The sequence below is a fragment of the Triticum dicoccoides genome, chromosome 7B, assembly GCF_002162155.2.
Source record: "Triticum dicoccoides isolate Atlit2015 ecotype Zavitan chromosome 7B, WEW_v2.0, whole genome shotgun sequence".
Lineage (NCBI taxonomy): Eukaryota > Viridiplantae > Streptophyta > Magnoliopsida > Poales > Poaceae > Triticum > Triticum dicoccoides.
Window position 1 is genome coordinate 30,319,429 of NC_041393.1, and position 26,069 is coordinate 30,345,497.

The 26,069-nt window shown below is 48.5% G+C and overlaps 2 protein-coding genes and 1 pseudogene across 3 annotated transcripts in view; 2 read left to right on the top strand and 1 right to left on the bottom strand.

The window, feature by feature from the left end:
- LOC119337442 overlaps window positions 1-1,145 on the top strand; it is a 5,651-nt gene extending 4,506 nt beyond the window's left edge. For both annotated transcript variants that reach the window (XM_037609584.1, XM_037609585.1), the window contains exon 13: window positions 749-1,145. In XM_037609584.1, the coding sequence (XP_037465481.1) occupies window positions 749-832 (84 nt within the window). In that variant the 3' untranslated portion in view covers window positions 833-1,145. The remainder of the gene's footprint in view (window positions 1-748) is intronic.
- Window positions 1,146-9,697: 8,552 nt separating this feature from the next.
- Window positions 9,698-12,158, top strand: LOC119339922. Its single transcript, XM_037611825.1, has 4 exons — window positions 9,698-9,838; window positions 9,962-10,516; window positions 11,308-11,493; window positions 11,624-12,158. The coding sequence occupies exons 2-4, from the start codon at window positions 9,998-10,000 to the stop codon at window positions 11,903-11,905; spliced, it is 987 nt and encodes a 328-aa protein (XP_037467722.1). The 5' UTR covers window positions 9,698-9,838; window positions 9,962-9,997; the 3' UTR covers window positions 11,906-12,158.
- A 1,212-nt stretch (window positions 12,159-13,370) lies between these two features.
- LOC119340871 lies at window positions 13,371-14,877 on the bottom strand (annotated as a pseudogene).
- Between the last annotated feature and the right edge of the window lie 11,192 nt (window positions 14,878-26,069).

Here is a 26,069-nt window from a genome sequence, read left to right on the forward strand (position 1 = left end):
TGGACAAAAAGGAACCATTCAAATGCCACATAAGACTTGTAACAGATTCAATCGTCTCACAAACCAACTTTATCCAAGAACTTAATGATCTTAAGAACTTCCACGGTCCACCTGGAAAAGGCTGTGCGCACCTGAAATCATCTATTCGCTGTGCTGCATGGAGAGGCGATGCCGGTGGCTCGCTCAGCCGAGCCTTCTCGGACTCTTCCTCCTCCGTTTTGTATTCAAGCCGGCCGGCCAGCATATTCTTGGAAAATAATGCGCAGAAAACCAACCGATTACTGCTGGTAAGCGATGGGGAGATGGCACTGACCGCCAGCTACACATACGCCTGGTCCACCGTCTGTTTTAGAAACCAAGGCCAGACCTCGACTTCCAATCCAATAATCGTTTTCATTCCGAGGAGAGGACCACCTCTTTCCCACGTCCTAAACGCTGAAACCATGTGGGGCTGCGGCGCTCAGGCGCCACATACCAGAACGAGTGAGGGATCGAATGCTCAAATTCTTCGCCCCGATGAAGTATCTTGTCTTGGTTGATTTATGCTTTCTCTGTAGCATGGGTTGCGTTGTAACTTTTCCTTTTCTAATTTGTTGCTTTTAAGCTCTATTCCGTTGGTAAGCGTCCATCTTCTCCGCGACAAGTGCATGATCGTGTAGATCTAGGATAAGAGCAAGGTATTATCCAGAAAAACAAAGGGTGGCTTTTGGATCGCTAACAGCTTCTTTATCTGCTGCTGCATGTTCAGTTCGTCGCGGAGCCGGGAGTTGGGCACAGGATGACCGCGAGCATGGTGAAGGAAGCGAGCGACTGGTTCGACCGCTTTCTCTAGTTCTCAGACGATTATCATGGCAGCTCACCTTGTACCACCATGCATGCCTCCTGAAGTGCATGTCCTCAATAAATTGCCCTCTGTTTGGATTGCATTCCTGCTGACCGAGACCGGAATCAGTAAGCCTAGCCTCATCATCATTACCATTGGTACTACCTAATCTCTATGCTAGTGAGATGTGGAACAAAAATGTGTGCCTATATATGTTTCGCCGCGGACACAACATGTGTCGGTAACCGCAGATTTATCCTGTATGTATCATCCTGTTTCTGAGACCGTATTTTTCTAGCAAATCTGTTTTTACCGAACCGTATCACATACGGTCCGTACGGTGAGTTTCATGGGAAGAAAATAATTTTGTCCAGATGCTCACGTGGTGCCCCGTCGCCCTGCATGAATGCATGAATGAACGGACGAAACGCCGAGACTGTTGTGGGCGACATGTCAACGGCAACAATGGCAGATGGCCCACTGATTATAAACATACATGAGGCGACATGGACCCGGCCGGTAGGCAGACAGGCGCTATACAGTATACTCCTACTGGTCGGTATGGCCAGGCCTACGCGTGAACTGCGTGACGCGTCGGAATCGGCATTTATACCGTAGTACGTACTCTCCAGCGGAGTCGCGAGCCGGCCGGCACGCCGTCGCCAGCGTCTCCAGGACTTTCGTACTCGCCGTATTATTATTTTTATTTATTTGTGTCCGAAAGCGCAGCGACGTGGTCGTTTTCTTGCATATTTATATTGTCGACAGGGAGCGAGCACGTACGTACTGCATGCACGGCACTGGTGCACATGATTCGCAATGCATACGTGTTCACGAGGTGGCGCGTCTCCTAACCACACTACTACACAAGAATGGCAAGACCGGTGTTTGCTTAAAATTTTCGATCTATTCACTACGGCGAGCACAAAAATATTAAATATTATATCCGTAGACCATCTAGCAATGACTATAAAAATACTGAAGCGAGCTGAAGGCACGTCATCATCCCTTCCTTGTTGGAGCCGGACGAATCTTGTTGCAGCAGACAATTAAAAAGTCATCATCTTAAGGCTCCATAGAACTAGTGCACCAGAAAAGCAACCGCCGCCTATGAATAAAAGCATAGATCAAAAGAATTCAACATGAAGACAAACCAACGTTGACGAACGAAGACCAGATCTGAGTGGAGATCCATCGGAGAGACACCTCCGCCCACCCTCCTTCGACGCTAGTCGCACCGCCCGCCAGGACGGGGGCAAGACTGAGGATAGAAACAAGATTTTTCTACAATTACATGCATTGAGCACCGGGATTAGAACATGAGCTTCTCTTTTGCGCACCGTTTTGTTCAAAGTTCTTGGTGCGCGGAAGGCATCAAAGCTTCCGAAATGGGGCCCATGCTGTTTCGATCGAGCACATAGTGTGAACCAGGGCCGGCCCTGTGTTTCGGAAGGCCCTAGGCGAACTCGACAACATGGGCCCCTAAGTCCTAAGTCCTAAGACAATATATATGTATGCGTATGTTATATATATAACTTATTAAAAGTAATTTTCAATCACACATCTTTAGTTTAAAATATGACTATAATAATTCAAATGACTCCATCGAGAACAATAATAATCAAATTCAAACCGACTCCATAAAAAATAATGGTACTAGAAAGATCGCAAAATGAAAGTAACATGACATGATTACCTCAAATAAGAACGAAATTAGACTGACTCCATCGACAACAATAATACTTCAGTGCTTCAAAAAAAGTTTTTTCGGGCATTTCTTGATGCGAAGTCATTAAGGGCACAATCAAGATCAACATTGTCCAAGATATCCTTCAGTGCTAGAATTTTCAGATCACTTTCTTTCTTTTTCCTCCTTTTTTCAGCACCCGACAATTGCTTCTTCTTAGGTAACATGGCAGGCTAATGTCTTAAAATCATGAAGAAAAGATCAAAAGAGCATACAAAGAATTAGGAGTTTATAGATCGGATGATTGGAACCCTAGACATGTTATATAGAATGACAAAAAAAATGATAGATTGGATTAGAATACGTACATACTAAATAAAGAATAAATAAATTACTGAGATAGTGAGATTGTCAAATTCAGGTTTGGGGATGGACAGGAAACATGGATGCGTACTTGTTGACTTCCAGTCAGATGCGTACTCGTATAGGTATTGCCGTATTGCCGCGGTGCTGGATGCCGGATGGCCGGGCTGCCGCTTGCCTGTCAGACTGCTGTGTGGCGGCGATGGCGAGCCGGCGAGGCGACGGCGACGCGGCAAGGGCCAAGGGGCAAGGCGCCGAGCGACGAGCGAGAAGGCCGACGGGCGTGCGAGGGCGACGAGGAAACGTAGAAACCAGCGTGAGTCACGGCGCCGCTTGGCCTTCGCGTATCCAGCGATCGCTAGCTAGCTAGCTATATTTGGGCCTCCTAGCCCATCCTATTTCTTTTCTTTAATTCTTTTGTATCCTTTTTTTGCTTTTTGCTGGGCTATAGTATATGTATATACTCCATCATGGCCCCCCCTCGCCAGGGCCCTGGGCCGTCGCCCCGTCGCCCATGCCCCAGGGCCGGCCCTGGTGCGAACGCTTCTCAACCACAAATTACTGTACATACCAGATTATATAACTGGTATTTAATTTAATTAGAAGAAGATCTGGTCTAGAGTGAAAACAAGAACTAAATCAGGACGGCCGACGGAGGAGTAGTGTGTTGGCGCGTCATGCTCCGGCGCATTCGTCGTCCGGGCAGTGGGCGGCGCGTCGCTCTGACGCCGGGAACGTCCACGGCGCAACGGACGGCTCGATATCTACCTACATGGTCTGTTGCGAGGTCATTTTCCGGCCACCCTTAATTATTCATTCTCCTCTGCGTGTACACAAGATGCTACTCCAGTTAGTTGGTTATCCTCCGTGCTGTGCTGTCCATGCATAACTCGCCACGCTAATTCCCTTCTTGTCCCATCCCACCCCAGCTAATTTGATCAACCAGGCATGCTTGATAATGGGCTGTACAACATGATACTCCTACATAATATACACCGACATTTCCGTTGGTTTCGTTCACCTCACCACTCATATGCACTCCTTCTGTTTCTAAATATAAATCTTTGTAGAGATTTCAATGTAAACTGCATACGAAGCAAAATGAGTGAATCTACACTCTAAACTACGCCTATATTCATCCATAAGTAGTTCATACACAGTACAGACGCAAGCGTTCATACATAAGCACATACACTCACCGCTATGAACGCACACACGCACGCCTTACTTCTGTGAGCATCTTCAAGAGACTGAACCGGCATATCATCTTGAGATTTACGAAGTCACCATAGGCGCCTCGTCGTCGACGCGGACGTCTCCTTCCACGACTTGAACCCTGATAGGCTGAGGATACCACTATCCCTCTAACCATCCAATCACAGGTTGGTTCGCCAATCAATTAATTAGTTGATACTATAATACGAATTTTGGCTAAATAACACCGAAAACTTTATATCAATGAGCTGTATAGTCTAGACGTTAGACGGGTTCTGCACACGACGTGCCACCGATGAATGAAAGATCTTAATAATTAGAACTAGATCACAAATAAGAGATATGCTCGGTCCGGCGCAACAAATCCGTGCATGATGGCGATGCTACTAAAACAAGGCGGCAAAGGCGAGTTAAACTAATGCTAGAGTACTTAGCCTAGATAGCCATCACCGACACACGGCACACAATGGCAAAAGCTTTACGAAAAAAGTATCCCACCCAATCCAAACGCTGGATTTTTCTCACCGGTGCGGAGGAAAAGGCGCCCGAGCATCGCTCTCCCACTCACGCACACGTCTCAGTCGCTTCCACTCAGCGGACTGATTAATTAGCGGTCCGATCGCTCATCCGCACGCAAATCAAAGCGGTTAACGTAGACACTTCACACAGAGTTCTCAGACACGAAGTGAAATGAATCTCGTGCAGGCAGGGCAACCCGCTGGCGGTTTATTTGTTCCGGTTTGTCCAACGTGTCGGACTTATTTCTATTGACAATTGCCCGACGCGTCGGCTTCGCGAAAGGGACCGGACGGTTTTTGGGAGTCTCTGTCAGTCCCAGTCTCTCCCCATGCATTGGTTGATCCGATTCCTTTCAAAAGTTTCACTTGTCGATCGATGTGTGCACTGCACCTACTTACATATTGTTCATATTTTTGTAACATCATTATGCGAATTAGAAAGTTTTCCTTTTAGACTTATATATGTTCCTTCTAGCTCTAGGATATCTATAGGGCTCCGAACAATACACTATATTACATATATATTGTTGCACCTACTTACACTATCTAGGATATCGGCCCACGCTTGTTTGGAGATGGGCATTACGCGAATTAGATAGCTTTGTCTAGAGTGCCCTTTTCTTTATTGTTACTTCTAGTTCTAGGATATCAACAACTTACACAATATTGGATTGCATATGCATCTACCACGCCACTGTTTTCCAAGACTATGTTCAGCCCGTGTATCGACAAACTAACAAAAAGACTTACCAAGCAAGGGAGGAACATGATATATGCAGAAGGCTCTGCCCCTATGGTTCAAGACTGTACAGTATATGTGGACTAGTATATCGTGCCATATTCGTCAATCTGTTAGGTGATTTGGTCTCACACAATATAATGCTTCCATGTTTCACCAGACACTTGATCAACCCTAAAAATTCAAGAGAACCCCTATTTGTCCAAGAAACTATGTATCAAGCAAGATTTTTTTGAACACAATACAGATGCAGACGCTCATGCATACGTACATACACACACTCACCCTATGAACACACGCACACACATCCTACCCCTATGAGCACACCTTCGACAGACTGAGCCGGCACATCATCTTGAGATTGACGAAGTCGCCATAGACGCATTCGTAGTCGACGGGGACGTCTCCTCCCACTGAACGCACATCGCTGGAAGGCCTAGAATAAATCCAGGAAAATACGAGCACCGGTGTCAAGTCTAGGACTTGTACTCTGGTGGGCTGGGGATACCAATTACCAACCATCCAACCACAGGTTGGTTCAAGATTTTGATGGCAAATGGACTGATCAACCATAGGTTGACTGGAAGAATGCTAGCAGGTTTCCCAAATCGAATGTGACATACCCAGTCGAATCCTTGAGAAATGCCCACCTGGTGGAAGCACACGGTATTATGGAAAATGTTTTGTCGATGCAAACCAAACTCCTCTGATATCAATAAACTTCAAATTCCATATTAACCAAAATAAAGTTTCAACTATAGTGCAATATTCGATTTAAACCAACAGTGTGAAGCTGTTGCGTTCACGTCTTGCATTGTGAATAAGTGATAACCTAAATGACATGGAAAATGCCATGGAAGATGAGCATGCGAGAAAAAAAATAGTTAGTTGTTGTGCAATATTCAGTTTAACCCGACGTTGTAAACATGTTCCATTCACGAATTGCATTGCGAATCTTGAACCAAACGCCATCTATATGATAACCTAGATGGTTTGGAAAATTGCATGAAAGATGAGCACATGATAGTGAGAGCTATACAGGGATTGAAATCCCACACGGTCCATGTGAAAATCATCTAATGATCCACACACCACAATTCCATATGTATTGTTCATATATTGTAACATTATGCGGATTAGATGGTTTTTACTTAGAGCTATTTGTTACTTCTAGAATATATGTTACATTAGTGTGCCTACTTTTAAATATTGAATTGAGTGAACCATACCACAAAAATTTATACATTTAGAACCAAAACGACAAACACATGTTGTAGATTACAGAAGAATTTGAGTTTGGTACGAATTCACGGGAATATTTTTTATCATTCTTGTGTATGCAGATTTGGAGTGTTTATCATCCTTGTGTATGTAGATTTTGTGTTGAAGCTCCATGAGAATATATTTTTATCATCCTTGTGTATGTAAATTTGGAGCTGAAGCTCCATGATGTGACATATATAAGTCATTTCATATCCATGTTCCCCAATATGTGCTCCATCACAATGTTTTTTAACATTTTCTTTTGCTTCGACACAAAATGATAAAGTCTTTGGAGAAAACAAGTTCAAGACCACAAAGTTAGAAAAAGAGTTACCACCCAGGCGAGGAACGTGAAACGTGGAAGGCAATCATATATACCAGTCTACATCAAGGTATATTCATCAATTCGTCAAGCCATTTGACCTCACGTGATGTGTCGCTATTCACACAAGAAAATCGTTCTTGGTAGAGAATTGTGTATCAAAGAGAACTTGAACTGTAAAGTAAATGACCGACTAGCAGAGAGCCCAACGAATTCCGGAATAGATGTGATATGCCCATTGGAATATGTACAAATGGAGTAAAAAAATACATATCACTAGAGGAAATGTTTTCTCAGCGCAAATCGAACTCCACTCATAATGACTGTCATTGCAATCTATAGTTAACCAAATAAGTTTCAACTACCGTCGAATATAAGGTTTACACCGACAACACAAAACCTTTTACATCTACACATGGCATTGCGAGCCTTGAGCCGAACGCCAGGTAAGAGGTAACCCAACTGACGTGGAAATGACTCAAAACATGACGTAAAAGAGCATGAGAGATAAAGTCTTTGGAGCAAACCGGTTCAAGATCCTGAAGTTAGAAAATAGTTATTACTCAGCAGAGGCACATGATTCATCAATCCATCAAGAAAATTGACCTCATATTTTTTTCACTGTTCACCAGAAGCTTAATCAGCCTTGAAAACACATGAAAATACTTCTTCTCGAAGTTGATTGTGTATCGAAGGGAGACTTGAATCATAAAGTAAGTGATTGACTAGCAGAGAGCCAAAAAATCCCCTGCTTGACTGGGATATGCCCATTTGAATCGTACAAATGGAGCCGAAAGTGCATATTACTAGAGGATGTTTTCTCAAGGCAACCTAAGCTCCACTCATAATGACTGTCATTGCATTCTATAGTAAACCAAATAAGTTTTCACTACTGTCCAATATAGGGTTTGCACCGATGGTGCAAAACCTTAACGTATACGTATGACATTGCGAAGGTCAAGCCAAGTGCCAACTAAGAGATAAATTCGAGATGCGGACATGACTTGAAACACGACACTGAGAGCATGAGAGATAAAGTCTTTGAAGCAAACCGGTTCAGGATTCTGAAGTGAGAAAATAGTTATCACTCAGGAGAGGAACATGAAATGTGGAAGGTCATCCCACCAGTCTACATCGAGCCATATTCATCAATCCGTCCATCAAAGTGACCTCACATTTTTTTCATTATTCGCTAGAAGCTTAATCAACCTTGAAAACGCAAGAAAATCCTTCTTGTCGAAGAGGATTGCGTATCAAATGGAGACTTCAATCATAAAGTAAACGATCGACTAGCAGAGAGCCAAAAGGGTTCCCTGATTGAATGAGATATGTCCATTGGAATTGTACACACGGAGTTGGAAGTGCATATCACTAGAGGAAATGTTTTCTCAACGCAACCCGAACTCCGCCCATAATGACTGTCATTGCATTCCATAGTAAACCAAATAAGTTTCCACTACCGTCCCATATAGGGTTTGCACCGACAGTGCAAAGCCTTAACGTGTACGCATGGCATCGTGAACGTGGAGCCAAATGCCAACTAAGAGATAACTTGGGTGGCGTGGAAATGTCTTGAACCATGTCGTACGGAGCACGAGAGATAAAGTCTTTGGAGCAAACCGGTTCGAGATCTTGAAGTTTGAGAAATAGTTACCATTCGGGAGAGGAACATGAAACGTGGAAGGCTATCCCACTAGTCTACATCGAGCCATATTCATCAACCCGTCTAGCAAATTGACCTCACATAATTGTGTCACCATTCACCAGAAGCTTAGTCAACCTTGAGACAGGGAAGAAAATCCTTGTTGTCGAAGAGGATTGTGTATCAAAGAGAGCTAGAATCATAAAGTGAATAATCGACTAGCAGAGATGTATGAGGATTCCTAAATTGAATGGAATATGCCCATTGAACTTTTTACTCATGGAGTCGGAAGCGCATACCAGTGAATCAAATGTTTTCTCCGCACAAACCGAAACTCCATTCATAATGATTGCCATTTCACCCTATATAGTAAACCAAATAAGTTTCAACTATCGCCCAATATACTTTGCTTCCACCGACAGTGCAAAAACCATTACGTGTACGCTTGGCACTGCGAACGTCGAGCCAAAACGCCAACTAAGAGATAACCTGGATCGACATGGAAATTTCTCGAAAGACGACGCCGAGAGCACGAGAGAGCTATCCGGGGATAGAGATCCCACCCGATACATGCTAGACTCATCGACGCAAGCGCCACGAACCCTATGCGGTGGGCTTCGTCAGCCAGAACAACTGCACCGATCGATGCATACGGACACAACTTAAGATGGATGTGTGCACGCTAGTTCTTTCACGTCGCCAACCTCTGCACCGATCGACGCACACGACTTAAGATGAACGCGTGCACGCTAGCCCTTTTGCATCGCCGAGCCCCAACCTCTGCATCGGTCGACGCACACGACTTAAGATGGACTCGTGCATGTTAACTTTTTTTTTAGAGGTAGAGTGTGGAAAGGGCCTCGAAAAAAAAAAGAATAGAGGGAGAGGGGAGGGAGGAGTGTGTGTGACCGGAGGCTGGGTGACACGCACGCGCGCCCTCGGTCCCGGCGCGGGAGGAGACATTCTCTGCGCTGCCGACACTCCAATAAACCATTCACCTACTGGCTACCGGATCCATCACCTGCTCCCCGCACGCGCCACCGCACACCGCCGCAGAGGATCCCGCGCGCGGAGGTTGGCCCGGCCCTTTCCGGCGCGTTACCGCTCCCGTCCCCCTCTTTTAGTGCTCCCTCCCCTGCCACTGCTCCACTCCACCCCACCCCCGCTCTGCCTCCGCCTCCCCCTCCTCCCCGCCGCCCCACCACCACCACCTTCACTCCCCTGCTGCCGCCTCCGGGAGCTCTCATCTGCCTTCTCCCGCCGCAGGTACGATCCGGCCGGGCCGGAACCCAAAACCCTCCCGCAGAGCCGCGGTCTGCTTCTCGTTTTTTTCCATTTTCGCTCTTTCGGTTTTCTTGATCGTGGGCGCTCGCCGGTGTCTCGTGGCAGGATTCCGGACTCCGGAGGAGGACGGCAGCGGCGGAGATGATGCACGGCAAGTCGGACTCGGACATCACGAGCCTGGCGGCGTCGTCGCCGCCGCGGTCGCCGAAGCGTGGCGCGGGGGCCGGCGGCGGCGCGTACTACGTGCAGAGCCCGTCGCGGGACTCGGCGCACGACGGCGGGGGCGCCGGCGGGTACAAGTCGTCGTCGATGCAGGCGACGCCGGTGTACAACAGCCCCAACGAGTCCCCCTCGCACCCGTCCTACGGCCGCCACTCCCGGGCCTCCTCCGTCAGCCGCTTCTCCGGCATCCTCCGCGGCGGCAGCGGGCGCAAGGGCGGGGGCGGGGGCGACCTCAAGGCGGTGAACGCCAAGGGGTGGCCCGAGTGCAGCGTCATCGAGGAGGAGGGCTCCTACGAGGGCCTCTCCGGCGGCGACAGCGGCCTCTCCGGCCGCTGCAAGCTCGCGCTCGCCTTCGTCAGCTTCCTCCTGCTCTTCACCGTCATCTGCCTCATCGTCTGGGGCGCCGCCCGCCCCTACGAGCCCGACGTCCTCGTCAAGGTAGTACACCCATACTATATCCATTCATCTCATGCATCCACCGTGTTTGTTTTACTTCCTCTGCACACTCTGAACTGAATTTTCCTACATGATAATATGACATGAATTCAAACATCAATTGCTCCAGTTTCACTTGTGTCTCCGGGTAGATTGAATTTAAACATCAATTACATTACTAATTTAATTTAAATCTCCGGGTAGAATGGTTAGCAAAGACTCTGAATTGTGCAGATAATTTTTTTTACTGGTAGATCCATTCGAGCTTTGTTTTCTCTACAATTGGTTCCTTACTCTGAACACGAAATCAAAGGGTATTTGTTTTTTACCATTAGTAATGTAAATCCTGTTAATCGAAGGCAAAGCACCGCTGACTGAAGAACAAACAGCTTCTTCGCTGGGCATTTTCTGACCCCATCTTCGAAAAACCAAACTTCGTTGGACGTTAGTGTTAGGCAACTAAATAAATAAATACTATACAGAGAGAGAAACATAAAACAATGACCACGAGGCAAGATAAATTTATTTTCTTCGTTGTGCTGTTTATGATGGAGATGTTGTCGGCTGCCACTGCGGTCAGCCCAGCTTGTCGACTGTCTCACTCACATTTCCAAACCCTCCCCTCTTCACAAAAAAGTTTCACAGTAGTTATAAAACACAGTACAATGTACTACCTTTGTACCATAGTGGTACGGTGAACTTCTGCTGCGGATCTGAATTTCTCAGTGTGAAGGTTCTGTAAAAAATGTTCTACTACTAACCAGGAGCCTGTTTTTTACTCTGTTTCTGCGCAGAGCATAGCCATGGACAACTTCTATGCCGGAGAGGGCACAGACCACAGCGGGGTTCCAACCAAGATGGTCACGCTCAACTGCTCCCTCAACATGGTGGTGTACAACCCTGCGTCAATGTTCGGAATTCATGTCTCCTCGGGCCCTGTCCGCCTGCTCTATTCGGAGATCGCCATCGGGGTTGGACAGGTATGCCCATCCATCAGCGTCCCCTGCCCCTTTTTGGTTTCTGGGTAACAGCCTAGAGAGAGGTGCCTGTTGTCGGCGCTTCTTCTTCTTCCTGGCAACTCATTTGTCCGTTTCTCCTATATGAACGCAGGTTCACAAGTACTACCAGCCGAGCAAGAGCCACCGGCTGGTGTCGGCGGTGATCCACGGCGAGAAGGTGCCCCTCTACGGCGCGGGGGGCGGGCTCTCGCTGTCCGGCAACGACGTGACGGTGCCGCTGACGGTGGACTTCGAGCTCGTCTCCCGGGGCTACGTCATCGGCAAGCTGGTGCGGGTGACGCACAGGGTGCACGTGTCGTGCCGCATCACCGTCGACGCCAAGAGGGCGAGGACCAGGATCCCCAAGAAGGCCTGCGCCGTGTACAAGGCCTGATTCCGGCGAACCATTTTCCTGTTCCTGCAGCTAAAAAGCATGTATTTACTGTTCTGCTGAAGAACAATAAACATGTACTGGTAGTATATATAAGGAACCTGTTTGAGCTTCGGTTTTGTTTATATAAGTTACTCTCTTGTGCCGCGGCGGTTTTGTCTATGAGGGATGAGGCAGTGGTTGTACCTATGTGTGGTGTTAGGGTTTGGTTGGGTGCAAGATAGTAGTAATGTCATCCTGTCTGCAACTTCGCATCTAGGTTGAGAGACTAGGATTGGTTTTCTTGCTTCATATTTTCAGAGAAACTCCCATTGTTTTACAGGAAGAAAAGAGATCCATCCAGGTAGCTGGGGAGCAATATCATCGCCACATGGATAGATCAATGTGCTCATTAGCGCATGACCTGAAGATGGATTTTGGGTCTGGTCACCTCACTTGGAGAGGTTACATCATTCGGTGTTTGTTTTCGAGCCTTGTGGTTTACTCGCTCCCGAGCTTCCTCAACATTATGAGGACGGTCCGAATGTCGTAGAGATGATCGAACGGCCCGAATGCCCGTCGTGGAGATGATCGGACCAGCAATGCTGTGATTGATTGCCATCATCCGATCAAGATGCACCTTGGCTTTGTAACACGTAGAATTCATTCTGAAGTTACACCTGAACTCGCAATCTGCAAAATCTGTTATTTAATACCCATTTCGACGCTGCAAAATCTGTTTATTTAACCCATTTGGACGTGAGGCACCAGCAGGGACAAAGGTCAGGGCGCACGGAGGCTAAAATTCCAAGAGTTCTACTGTAAATATCCCGATAAATAATCTGGATATACCATAGAGGCTCTGAAAAAGATGGCACCTATCCTTCTGTATCAAATTAAACGACAGCTCAAAGCATCCGCTGGCAAAGATCAGACATTGCAACTAAGTACAGCAGGAAGTAAATCAGGCAATTTTTCTAGATCAAATCAACACAAGGTTAGTTTCAGACTTGGGATCCGACAGATTAAACAGAGTGAATCAAGCTGTTATATTGATGGAATGAAGAAATTTTTACCTTTGATGCTGTAAACTCCAGACTAAACAGCATCTCACAGAAAAGAATAGCTTTGCTTCACTAGTGCAGATCATTTCAACATTGACAGGAGCGAAGGAACATAAACTCACATGCTCTACTGTTCACTACAATGACAAGAGGAATAAAACATAAATTCCCTCCCATGCTTTACTGCCCATACAATTACATAGCTAAAATGCACAATAAGCTTCAACATATAATACACATATAATATTTGTAAAAGAGGGCATCCACTAAGAGCCCAACACAACAATCTGGACATCACAAACAGCAGCCATGGTACAAATAAATGGTAGCTCCATAAAGTTAAATAGCAAAGGCTGCTGCCCGTATGCTGCTACCAACCATAAACACATAGTATATGTTTACACAAGACAAGCAGCTAGCACTACTAAGTTAACTAGAACAGTTAGCCCCATAAAGTTAGGTTACAGAGTACACCCGACAACAAAAGAGAAGTAACACAACATCAGAAGGATCTAACCGGATAGCTGCTGATATTACAAGGGACCTATGATTCAACATTATCTGAAAGGTCGACAATGGAATGGCGATATGCAAGCCAGACTATCAGTTCCAATCTGCCAATTCCTCCGAGTACAAGGGAACATAAGGAAAATAGGGTCCCATGGAACCATTTCCAAGATGGCGGATGAGCTGCACTTTTCCACTATCCATTTCATAAGACATGAGTTCTTTGTCATGCCCATAAACTAAGAAAATCATGTTTCGTTGCGGGAGGTGGGCGATAATGTGAAACCTGATTCCCCGATGGACATACTTCACTCCAAGTAGATCAAAAGGACTAACGCTGTGCTTCAATACCCACACTTCACTGTCGTAGTCCTCAAGAACCCAGATCAATAGTTTGTGACAATCATGATGATCAATATTTGCGAAATACAAACGCCCTTGAGACAGATCAGTGAACCCGACAGCAAGATCTATTGTAGAGCCAAACAGATTGCATGGCATAGGAATAACCCTCCAAGTAGTTCCCTCCACATCCACTGCCACCACCACCGCAGACCAGATGTCAACCAAATGCAGAAAACCATTGCCAGAGGAACTTATACTCGTTATCCTAGCCGGTTTTGGACGTGCGAGGAGACGGCCGGGTCGAACCCCAAGCGAGCTGTCTGCATCTTGCTGAAGATGCCGGGCAAGGCGACCCATTTCTCCGTGGCAGGATTGCACACCACGTAATAAAATGCCCCCGCACCAAAGGTCTTGAAGCGGCGGCAGAGGAGTAGGCCGTTGCAGCTGTCCAGAAGGTGGAACTGATGACAGTCAGGCAGGAAGGGGAGCGAAGGACGGATAGGAGCACGGCCTCCCGCCGAGACATGGGTGAAATTGTCAGTTGAGAAATAGCCAGTGCTGGGGCCGCGGCTCGAGTAGAGGAAGCCAGCGAGGTCATGGAGATGGTACTGCGGCAGCGCCTTGCGGTGGTCGGGGTGGGAGATGATGCCGCGCCACCGCTTGGAGACGCACTTGAAGCGGCACAGCGACCTGTACGGCACGCGCGACAGGATCTCGACGAGGAGGTCTTCGGTGAGCTTGTCCGCCGGATTCCGCCGCCTGCTGATGTCCCTGGATCCGTCCGCCATCGCCGTGGGGAGAGGAGGCACTCAATCTGCGAACGGGGGCGGGGGAGGAGAGATTGCAGATCCGTCGACATGGGTGAAGGGAGCAGGAAGGAAGGAAGAGAGGATCTACGAAGAGTGTGGCGTACGTACCAGACGAGAAGCGAGTGACGGCGAGGAAGCCCGTTTGAGGTGCTCCCGTCCCCGCCGGCGAGGCTTTGGGTGCGCGGCGGCGAGATGAGGTGAGGTCTGGCGTGGAACTGGAAGACGGGGGAAGTTTTTATTTTTTATTTTTTAGGGGAAGTGAATGAGGAGTATGCTGTGCTGGGCTTCTGTCTAGGCTGTACAGAGGACTAGATTATATAGGCGCGCTCTGCCGCGCCCGTCCATCTTTAGAACAGTAACGATGATATTGTCTAAAAAAATTAAAGTTATAATATGTAATAAATACGAAACACTCGAAAGTGAGGATACATGAATGATTCATTGTGAGAAAACAGAAGGTGGTTTATACCTAAAGGTAGGGTAATAAAGAATGAATATTGCTTCTGTTTCTTTTAAATTGCGCTTGAAAATTTGTGTTGTTTTTATGTCAAGCCTCGTAGTTGTAAAGGCAATATACAAAATTGTCCTCCTTAAGCATTTTAACCATCGTTGAATCTTTGAATTGTTGCACACCTAACCTCACCACGTAAGCCAAAAATAAATGTGCAAATGATGTATATTTTTATTTTTTATACTTCTTAAAAGTTATGAAATAAATAAAAATCACATATAAATTAAATTAAAGTAGCGGAGCTAAGTTCTTGGAGATCGGTTAAAAATGAGATAAATAACTTACTCCATCTCCTTTCTCAAAATTGGAAATAGAAGTGCCCATTAACAAGTGAAGAATGGGTAAGTTCTAAAAAATTATGTTCTATAATGCTATATATGATACCATGCTACGAATAATATATATACCTAAATCACAAATTTTCTCTATCAATTCAAGGTCAGCAATAATGATATATCTATATGGTTCGGGGAGTCCAAATAATCTAAATTTTCATGAAATAACTAAATATGGCCAATGAGGGGGATGTGTTCTGATCACTCGATTTCAACCAACTACCAATTGCACATGAGGTATAGCTCCAAATCATGGATAAGACACAAGGTCTAACCAGTAGTACTCAATTGTCACTAATCCACCTGTTATCAATTGTGAAAACTCTAGGTACCCCCAATTTTTATATTACTCGAGCACAACTGACGTCAAAATATACGCAAGATCCTCAAATTCTTTCCTGGAAAATAAATAAACGTGAAGCAGATGCACACGACAATGGGAATATGATCGTGCTCACATATAGATCATCAGCAGAGCAACAATTTTAGTCCTTATCTACTCCTTACTTGTATCATGTTGCCAAAACTTCCTACACTGAAAGGTGAGAAGGCGTCCAGCCGCCATCCCGTGCGCCGTCGCTGGCCGTGGGATCTCTCAACCATGGTTGCTCGCTAGGGTAGGATTCAGTGACAGAGTCTGGAAGAATGACATGCAGCAAATTATGTTGGTCAGATTGCGTTAATATCTGTAGAGAGAGAGAGAGAGAGAGAGAGAAGAGGGAACCTGAATGGCTGAATCAGTCAGAGGTGAAGCCAATAGAACATGGCGGGTAACTCTGGAACAAGCATGTCAGTCACTGGGGACGCAGATCGAGCGCCCTGTCCCGGTCTAGGCGAGGTCGTCGTGGAGGCGAAGGAGGCGACGCGCCTCTCCATGTCGTGTAAATCTTGAACGGTCTGTCGCCAGAGAAGCAAACCCTCGGCGGGCCACTAAGCAAAGAAGTGATAATGGGCCGTCCAAACCGTGTGAGTGGGCGCCCCTCCCACTTGGAAAAGGCCCGCTCAACCACAGGCCACCTAGACCAGTTTCCGGAGCAGCGGCCCGAGCGGGGTTCGTTCATGCCCGAAAGTGCCTCAGCGACGATGCGGGACGACTGTGAAAGATCTGAGACATTCAACTACGTGATCGGACGGTAAAGAGCCCCAAGTCGCTGTGAGGCATCGTAGGTGGCTCAGTTTTACTGTTTCTCAATAGCGGTGTGTCCAGTTTTCACTTTCAGCCTGCACTGCAGCTGTTCTAAGAGCATCTATTATATATAAAAAGTATTTGATGGGATCACTAGTTGCTTAAAAAAAGTTATTTACTTGGCGTGTAGGTGTCTAAGCAGAAAGAGGCGGATGCAAAACTTTTTCCCTCTTGCTAGGGTTTTGGCTTCCTCTCGCCGCCACAGGCGACGTTGAGAAACTTTGTCCTTCACTGCCGCTCCCCTGAGCTCGGGCTGACTACGGGGCAGTCTAGCACTGCTTCCCGGCCTTGGTGGGAGGCTAGGCGTGGCTGGAGGTGTTTAGGGTTTTGGCTGTGTTGGCGGCGTCGAACCTGTGAGATCGGATCTGATGTTCCTGAAGATGGCGAAGCAAGGCACTCCGGTCGTGTCCGGTAGCAAGGGGAAGGGGAAGCTCGAGGACCTCATGGAGGAACTCGCCCTGAAAAAAGATGACCTAGATGATGTCGTCTTCGAGGAGGAGGAGGCGCCACCAGAGGAGGATCTCAGATGGATGACCCTGGTTCGTGTTCACATTGACAAAACTTTCAGCACTTATTGGTTCTTCCGCAACATGCGGTCAGCACGGGATCTAGCAAGAAGGGTCAAGATCAAAACCCTAGAGGAGAACTTGGTCATCATGTATAGTTTGAGTGCCTAGGGGATTGGGAAAGAGTGATCATCTAAACCCACATCAATTGAGCTTTTTAAATTTGAGATTTGGGCGAGAATCCTTGACCTACCCATTGCTTACCACGGAAAGGTCAAGTCCTTGGCAGCAAAGATCGACAATTTTGTGGAGTCAGAGCCGTCATCTTTTGACTTTGAAGGTAATTTCTATAGAGTGAGAATTCGCCTGGACGTTCGTAAGCAGCTGAAGAAAGCGATTTCTATCGTCCGTGGTGGTCAGCGAGAAATTTTTGCGGTGAAATATGAGCGACTCCCCGATTGGTGTCAGGTGTGTGGTATGATGGGCCACGAATTCAAGGAACATGGTGATGGTGTGCACCCTCCCTCCGCCCTGGTTTTCAAGAACCTGAGGGCACCTACTACTACGGCATGGGGCTCTAGACGCTGCAACTATGGGCAAAGAACTAGGGGTAAAGAGGGAGGAGGCAGCTCGGGACTGAAAATGCAGGATGATGAGAAGGAGGGTGAGGATACTGAGATGGAGGAGAATGATGCAAGCCGCAAAAGGACATCTGAAGAGGTAGTGGGTCGGCTCACACCCGCAGCGGCTAGTTCAAGCCTGGATATTGTCCCTATGGAGAAAACCAATGGTGGTGTTGCAAGTCTACCCCTTAGCCCACCACCGAAACAAGACCCAAAACATTCAAGACTCTCACGACAAACAGAGAAGGTGTTGAACTGGAGTGGGAGGAAGAACTCGACGGTCTTGAAGAATCCTGATGCTAAAGCGGCGGCCTCCCCGGTGGAGGGCCGCCGAGCACAATGAGTTGCCTAAGCTAGAACTGCCAGGGACGAGGCAACACCCCGATAGTTCAAGAGCTACGAGAAATCGTTCTAAAGTTTGCCCCTATAGTACTTTGTATCGTTGAAACACAGATTGGCCAAGATAGAGCTAAAAGTTTGGCAAGTACTTTAGGTTTTGATTCTTATTTTGCGGAACCCTTCCACCGATAGGAGCGGTGATTTAGCTTTGTATTGGAATAACGAAATAAAGATTGAGATTTTGGGCTATTCGCAGTATCATATTGATGCAAAGATCTCAGACATGGGAGGAGATCCTTGGAGGCTCTCATGTTTCTACGGAGAGGCACAAACACACCTCCGTTATAGAACTTGGGACACGATGAAAAACCTGGCAGCCCGCCAAAACATGTCGTGGATGTGTATTGGGGACTTCAACGAGGTTCTCTGCTATGATGAGAACGAGGGAATTGGCCAGAGAAGTCAAACCCAGATTCAAGGTTTTCGTGATGTAGTTGATGTGTGCGGTTTAATTGATCTCGGCTACCATGGTCATAAGTGGACGTTTGAAAAGAAGGTGACTGGTGGATCATATACAAGAGTCAGGCTCGACAGGGCTTTGGGAACGCCCGAGTGGTGTGCTTGGTTCCCCCTAGCAGCGGTGGAACATCTCATAGTTGCGACTTCTGATCACTCTCCTATCAGTCTAAGGCTGGATCCACCGGATAGAGGAAAGCATGGAAAAATACAGTTTCGATACGAGTGCATGTGGGACACGCATCCCAAGCTAATCCCCATGGTCCAGCATGCATGGGAGGCGAACGGTCCTAAACTAACGGCAGCGAAAGTCCGAGCAAACTTACAATCCTTCTCTAATAATTTGGCGAGTGGAGTAAGTCAACTTTTGGGAGTGTAAAGTCAGAGATAAGGAGGTTGAAGAAAGACTTGGAGCGGCTCAGGAGTGATCCGGCGAGGACTGCACCGAGCCATGTTGAGATTAAAACAAATGATCGATTGATCGAACTATATCTTCGGGAAGAAATAATGTGGCACCAACGATCAAGGGTGGCATGGTTGTCAGAGGGGATAGGAATACACACTTTTCCACCTCCGAGCTTCAAACAGGCGACGCAAAAAATTGATAAAATCATTGCAGAAGCAAGATGGGCAGCTAACAGACGATTTATCAGAGATGCAGAAGTTGGCACTTGATTTCTATAAAGCCTTATACACCTCGGAAGGGGTGGAGGGGTTAGATGACGTGCTTCAACATGTCCCCTCAAAGCTGACAGCAGTGATGAACGAGACTCTCATGGCACCGTACAAGGAGGAAGAAGTTAAGAAGGCGCTTTTTTAGATGTTCCCTACTAAGGCCCCGGGGCCGGACGGGTTCCCTGCGCACTTTTTCCAGAGGCACTAGGACATTTGTGGTGCTGCGGTCACACGTGTTGTTCTGGGAGTATAGTCCGAGGAGAAGAAAGTCTGGAGTGTGTGAATGACACTGTTTTGGTGTTAATCCCTAAGGTATCAAAACCAACTCTTTTATCTCAATTTTGACCGATCAATTTATGCAATGTCTTTTACAAGATAGCTTCAAAGGTTCTAGCTAATCGATTGAAGGTAATACTTTCTGAAGTTATTTCTGAAGAGCAGTCAACATTTGTGCCTGGTAGGCTTATAACTGATAACATAATCTCAGCGTATGAGTGTTTGCACTTTATGAAGAGGAATAAGTCAAAGAACAATAACTACTGCGCTCTAAAACTCGATATGATGAAGGCATATGATCGAGTGGAGTGGAACTATTTGGAAGCTATCATGAGGAAACTGGGTTTTGCAGCACCATGGGTCTCCATTGTCATGAACATGGTCAGAACAGTTTCTTTTTCAGTTTTGTTTAATGGGAGTAAATTGGAAGAATTTTCACCATCCAAAGGTATTCGTCGGGGAGACCCCATCTCTCCATACCTTTTATTATTGGCAGCAGAGGGCCTTTCGTGCCTGTTAAAATCTCAGAATGGATCATCCCAGCTCAGCGGCATCAAGGTGGCCCCATCGGCTCCATCGGTGAACCACCTTTTATTTGCAGATGATAGCCTGCTGTTCTTCAAGGCGAGCGTGAATGGAGCAGAAGAAGTGTCACACCTTTTGGATACTTATTGTATGGCCTCGGGTCAACAGATTATCAACGAAAAATCAACTATTTACTTCAGTAAAGGATGCCCATAGATTGTGAGAGATGCAGTGAAGGGGTGTCTCCAGGTACCTAATGAGTCCTTAAGCGACAGATATCTTGGAATGCCCACGGATGTTGGACACTCAAAAAAGCACCTTCAAACACTTGAGCGATCGCGTGTGGGACAAGGTGAAAGGATGGATGGGCAAGTGTCTGTCTGCCGGGGGCAAGGAGGTATTAAGGTTGCACAAGCTATTCCGGTTTATTCCATGTCATGTTTCAAACTCCCCAAAGGTTTATGTTAACATATAAATTCCATCATCCGTAAATTTTGGTGGGGATGCAAGGAGGGGCAATGGAAACCGTCTTGGGTATCATGGGAGATAGTGACGAGGCATAAGTATTTGGGAGGACTAGGTTTCAGAGACCTGGAACTCTTTAACCTAGCATTGTTAGCTAGACAGGCTTGGAGGGTGCTGCAGGATCCATCATCATTGAGTGCGAGGATACTCAAGGCATCTTACTTCCCAAACACGGAGTTTCTTATGGCAGAGTTGGGCTCACGTCCATCGCAGATTTGACGAGCTATCCTAGAGGGGCGAGACATCCTAAAATAGGGCATAATTCGAAGGATCGGCAATGGATAGACGACGAGGGTCTGGGATCATAATTGGATATCCAAGGAGGGATCTTTGCGGCCGATTGTGTCTCTGGCCCAAGACCCGCCTCAGTTTGTTTCCGAGCTACTTCTTCCAGCAACATGTTCTTGGAATGACAACCTAGTTCGAGCGTTGTTCTTGCCAACTGACGCAAAGGCGATTTTGAGGATCCCTGATGCACTAGCAATATAGAGGACTTTTGGGCATGGAATCCGGAGAAGACGGGACCATTTTCGGTGAGCTCAACTTACAAGTTTATGGTCAAAACTAAAATCACTTGAGAAAACTTGCTGGAAGGCAGGAGTGGGTCCTCGAGCAATGACAGAGAGGAGCGAGACTGGTCCTCACTTTGGTCGCTGACAGTGCCATCAAAGGTCAGAGTTTTCTTGTGGTGCCTAGCCCGCCACTCTCTCCCAACTACTGATGTTTTGAACAGAAGGAACATGGCAACATGCGATGCTTGCCCGCTATGTGGCACTCCTGATTCATGGCGTCACGCTTTGGTGTCATGCACGTCGGCCCGCTGCACTTGGGCATTATCTGACCCGGGTCTGGTTGCGCAAATGGCGAAGAGTGAGAGAACACCGCCAAGAATTGGCTGTTTCGGCTGAATGATGTGCTTGATCATAAGTCTTTCACAATGATGGTGGTGACCCTTTGGGCGATATGGTACGCCAGAAGGAAGGCGATCCACGAGGGAATTTTTCAATCCCCGATGCACACTTCATCGTTTGTGACCTCTTATATAACAAGCTGCAGCAACTGGAGAAGCCTAATGAGCGCCATGTACAAGTAGCATCACCGTGGGGAGGGCCAAGGAGTTGGCTAGCCTCACCTATGGGGTTCGCGAAAATCAATGTTGATGGAGCTGTGGGGCGTCATAGACGTGGCAGGGCAGTTTCAACGGTGTGTCGAGACCACACGGGATTATACTTGGGCTCATCGGCGGTAGTTTACCGTGGCATCACTGACCCCACAACCCTGGAGACTTTTGCGTGCAGGGAGGCTCTAGCTCTTGCAGAGGATCTTCAGGTGACAAACATGGTGATTGCCTCGGATTGCAAAGGAGTGGTTCAAGATATCAATGAAGGAACAGGAGGTCCGCATTCGGCTATAGTACATGAAATAACGCACCGGAGAAGCAATTTCGATTCAGTTGTTTTTGTCTTTGAGCACAGAAACCAGAACTTCGAGTCTCATAATCTCGCCAAGTTCGCTTGTAACTTAGGGGTCGGCATGTTTGGCTGGGCGTCCCCCATGACCAGCTTCGTGTACCTATGAACATTGCTATTATATAATAAAGTGGTGTGAGATTTCTCAAAAAAAAAAATTGGCGTGTAGGTCGCTGAAATCACCGGTTAAGATTTATCCTTGTAGAGGTCATTCCTCATCTATCTTCTCAGGTGCCCACGTATTGTATGTGCACCACCTGTCGTTACCTAGGAGTTTTATTTTTTTCCGTTAATTTTTTTATTCAAAATATTTTATCTCTTAAATCATGCGTGCAAATACTGAACTGTTCTAGCCGTTGAATTTCTTGTGTCAAGTTCTTCAAAATTACTCCCTCTGTCCCACAATATAAGAGCGTTTTTGACACTAGTGTAGTGTAAAAAATGCTCTTATATTATAGGATAGAGGGAGTAGATATCATGTTAATAGTTTTTGATTAACTTTTTTTTTTCAAAAAATAATAATTTTAAAAAGAAAAAAAGACCTGAAGGCCAGAACCATGGTTGGGGTTTTTAACATTTTTTGGCGCGGACTATACTTTTCTCTTTTTCCATGAAGCACATACTATATTTTTCATTTTTAAAGTTGAAGCACAATTGTATTTATCTTAGAGCATCTCCACCACCCGCGTCCCCAATAGGCCCCCTAGGGAGACTTTTTTCGCGCCGGCGGCGAAAAAAACCCCCAGTCGCGCCCCTAAGATGCCGAAATCCGCCGGCTCGGCCCGTTTTTGGGCCCGGCGATCCAAGGACGAACCTAGCGCACTGGGGGTGCTCGGGGCTCCGGCGGAAGAAAAAATCACATCTGGTCCACACTGTCAGGCGAACAGTCAAGACAAACGTCTAGATTCCCCCCCCCCTCGCGCGCGACTCCCACCACCTTGTCGATCCCGGCGACGCCCGCCGCCCAGCACCGCTAGATAGGTCATTCCCCGCCGGAAAAGAGAGAGGGTTTCGCCACGGCAACCGCTCCACCACCTTCTTGGGCGAGGTTTCCGATGCTCCGACCGCGCAGGGCGGGATACCGACGCTATGCGACCACCACGCCCGCCAGGTGTTCGGTGATTTGTCTGCTCGACGATGGACTCGGACGATGAGGAGGCACTCTCGACGCTGCTGGAGGAGGAAGCCGATGCCGACATCCAGGACGAAGAGCATCTCATGGTCCTCGTCACTATGGCCGGCCTACTCACGAGCAATGCAAAGCCGTGGGGAGATGGCTCAGCGCCGGGGCGGCTGAAAGCAAAGAACAGACATCGACTGGAAGGCTATTGCATGCTCTACTCTGACTACTTCGCTGATGCTCTACTGCACGGCGACAAAGTATTTTGGCACCGTTATCGGATGAGCCAAAAGCTTTTCCTTGAGATTGTGAATTCCATCCGGGAGTTCGACAGCTACTTCAAGTGCAAGAAGGATTGCACCGGCAAACTTGGATTCACCTCAATCCAGAAGTGCATGACAGCTGTCGTGGTATTTCCTCGACATATGCCAACGGGTGGCTAATCATGTAGGGGGTCAATAGAACATTGCCGGGCTCTATAAGCGGGAGTAGGCAAGACCGCAAACGACGCCGGGTCTAACACAGGTTCGGGGCTCTCCGTGGAGATAACACCCCTAGTCCTGCTCTGCGGGGTCTCTGCATCACTATGATCAATAGTAAGTACAAGGATGCTCCTTGAGCTGTTCGGGCTAGAGGAGGAAGAAGGCTACTTGCACTACTTCTCCTTAGCTATGGGTGTGTGTATGTGATCTAAAGAGGTTGAACACTTTGCATGGGTGACCCTGGGGGGGTTTATATAGGCCTACCCCCAGGGGTACAATGGTAATCTGGCTGGTCCTGGGACCCGGCCGTCAGTGTCTCTGGGCTCCGGCTTCTCTGTCGGCTGCTGGTGCCCGCTACCTGGTGGGTCCCGCCTGCTGCCGTAAGCTCGGCCGATAGGTAGGGCCTGTCGCCTGCGGACCAGGGGGACCAAGCTACGTTGTAGCCCTGCCCCTGATGACGATGGCTTGGTCGGGGGCGCATGGCTACAGTATCACCGCCTGGCGGGCGATCACTGTAGCCACACCCCGTCACCTCTGGTTAATTGGGAACAGACTCCAATGGGAGGGGTTGCCGCCTGCTAGGAGTCAGCCTCCCCTTGAGCCCGCCTGCTCTGGCCTTAACATCTTTTGGGATAAGCGGGCTGGTGGGGCTAGCCGCCTGCGGGCCGCACTGACCACCCGTCATGGGGGCATGGCTCCGCCTAACGTAGGCATCATCATGGGCCACATGGCTACAGTGTCATGCCAGGCGAAGGGTGTCCGCCTGGTACGTCTGCACCGTAGCCACGTTCCTTCCGGGATTCGTTGGTGGCAGGTGGCACTGTTGCCATGCCCGGCCTTGTCGTAGCAGGTGGGTGTAGACTTTGAGGCGGCGATGGGCCGCCTGCCCGGAGTCGGCCCATACCCTCGCCGCCTTTTGAGGTGCGCCAGCTTCTAGGAGGCGGCCGGTTGGCTCCAGCTGGCCATAGAGGCCAGCCTTGCGGCCGGTCGGACTGAGGGGCTAGGCTAGCCCCGATGTCTTGAAATCTGCTGAGGTGCAGATGAGGCTACCCGGGGTCTAACCCCCATCAGTAGTCCCCAAAGCTGGTGAGGTTCTACGGCTTGGGCAGCTGGGGAGCCTCAGTAGTTTCCCTCTTTGAGTGGCCTTCCGCCTTCCGCTCCGTCCGCCTGGGAGGAGCCGGGTGCCAGGAGTCGGACGCAGTCGCGGCCGCCTGGCGGAATTTGAAGAGTCATGGTGGGGACCAGGTGGCGTGTCGGCTTGGCGACAGGATCGCCTCCCGCTACTCGCCCGCCACGCGGCGCCTGGCAGCCAGGTTGGCCTGCAAGCCCACACGCGCGATGGGACGTTGCCGCAGGCCTATGCCCGCCACTACAGGGCCTCAACACGCGCGCGGATCCACTATGGCCGGGGTGGACGGTTGCTCTTCCAGGGCGGTTTAATACACGCCTTTAAGGCGTAGAAAACATGGGGTCGTGGGGGGGGGGGAGTGGGCGTAGTTAATCCCACATTCCCCCATGCCTCGCCCCCTCGGCTCCACCGCCGCGAGGCTATAAGTAGGGGGGAGGGGCAGCTGAACGCACGCGCGCCCTCCTCTCCCTCTACCTTGCTGCCTTGCGCCTTCTTCCTCGCTGCCGCTGCACATTCTTCCCTCACCGGAGTGCTGCTGCGGTTCGTCGTCGCTGGCCCTTCCTTCGTCGCTGCCACCTCGCCCCACTGCCGAGCACGAAGCTCATGGCGCTCAGCGGCTGCGCCGGCGACTGGGACGGCTCCACCGTCCATGAGGATCATATCTAGTTCCTCCGCAAGACGCGGCGTCTTCCTCATCACGCCGACATCAAGGTGCGTCTACCCCCTGCCTGGGAGATCTCTCTGGCACCGAAGGACGACGAGTACGTCGTCTTTCGGGCGCACTTTCTTCGCGGCTTCGGCCTCCCGGCGAGCGGGTTCCTCCGCTCGCTAATGGACTTCTACGGAGTGCGGCCCCACCACCTCACGCCGAACACAGTGGTGGTGCTCTCCACCTTCGTCACGTTTGGCGAAGGCTACCTCGGCACTCTGCCCACACTCGAGCTGTGGGCAGAGCGCTTCTACCTCAAGCTCGGCACCACCACCAAGGGCGAGGCGGCACATTGCATAGCCCACATCACGGTGCGGCGCTCCAGGACCGGGGGCGGGCCTCGCTTCCCGACTATCGCCCTGCTGCAGTCGGCAAAACTGTGGCAGTGGTCATATTTCTACGTCGAGAACCTCAATCTGGAGTGGAACTACGTCAACTTGCCGGCTTATGTAGCTGGCCCGCCTGCCGAGCCTCGTGCCAACTAGAGTTTCCGGCTGAAGAGTCTGTCGATCCCCTCCGCCAACGCCCTCGCCCGAC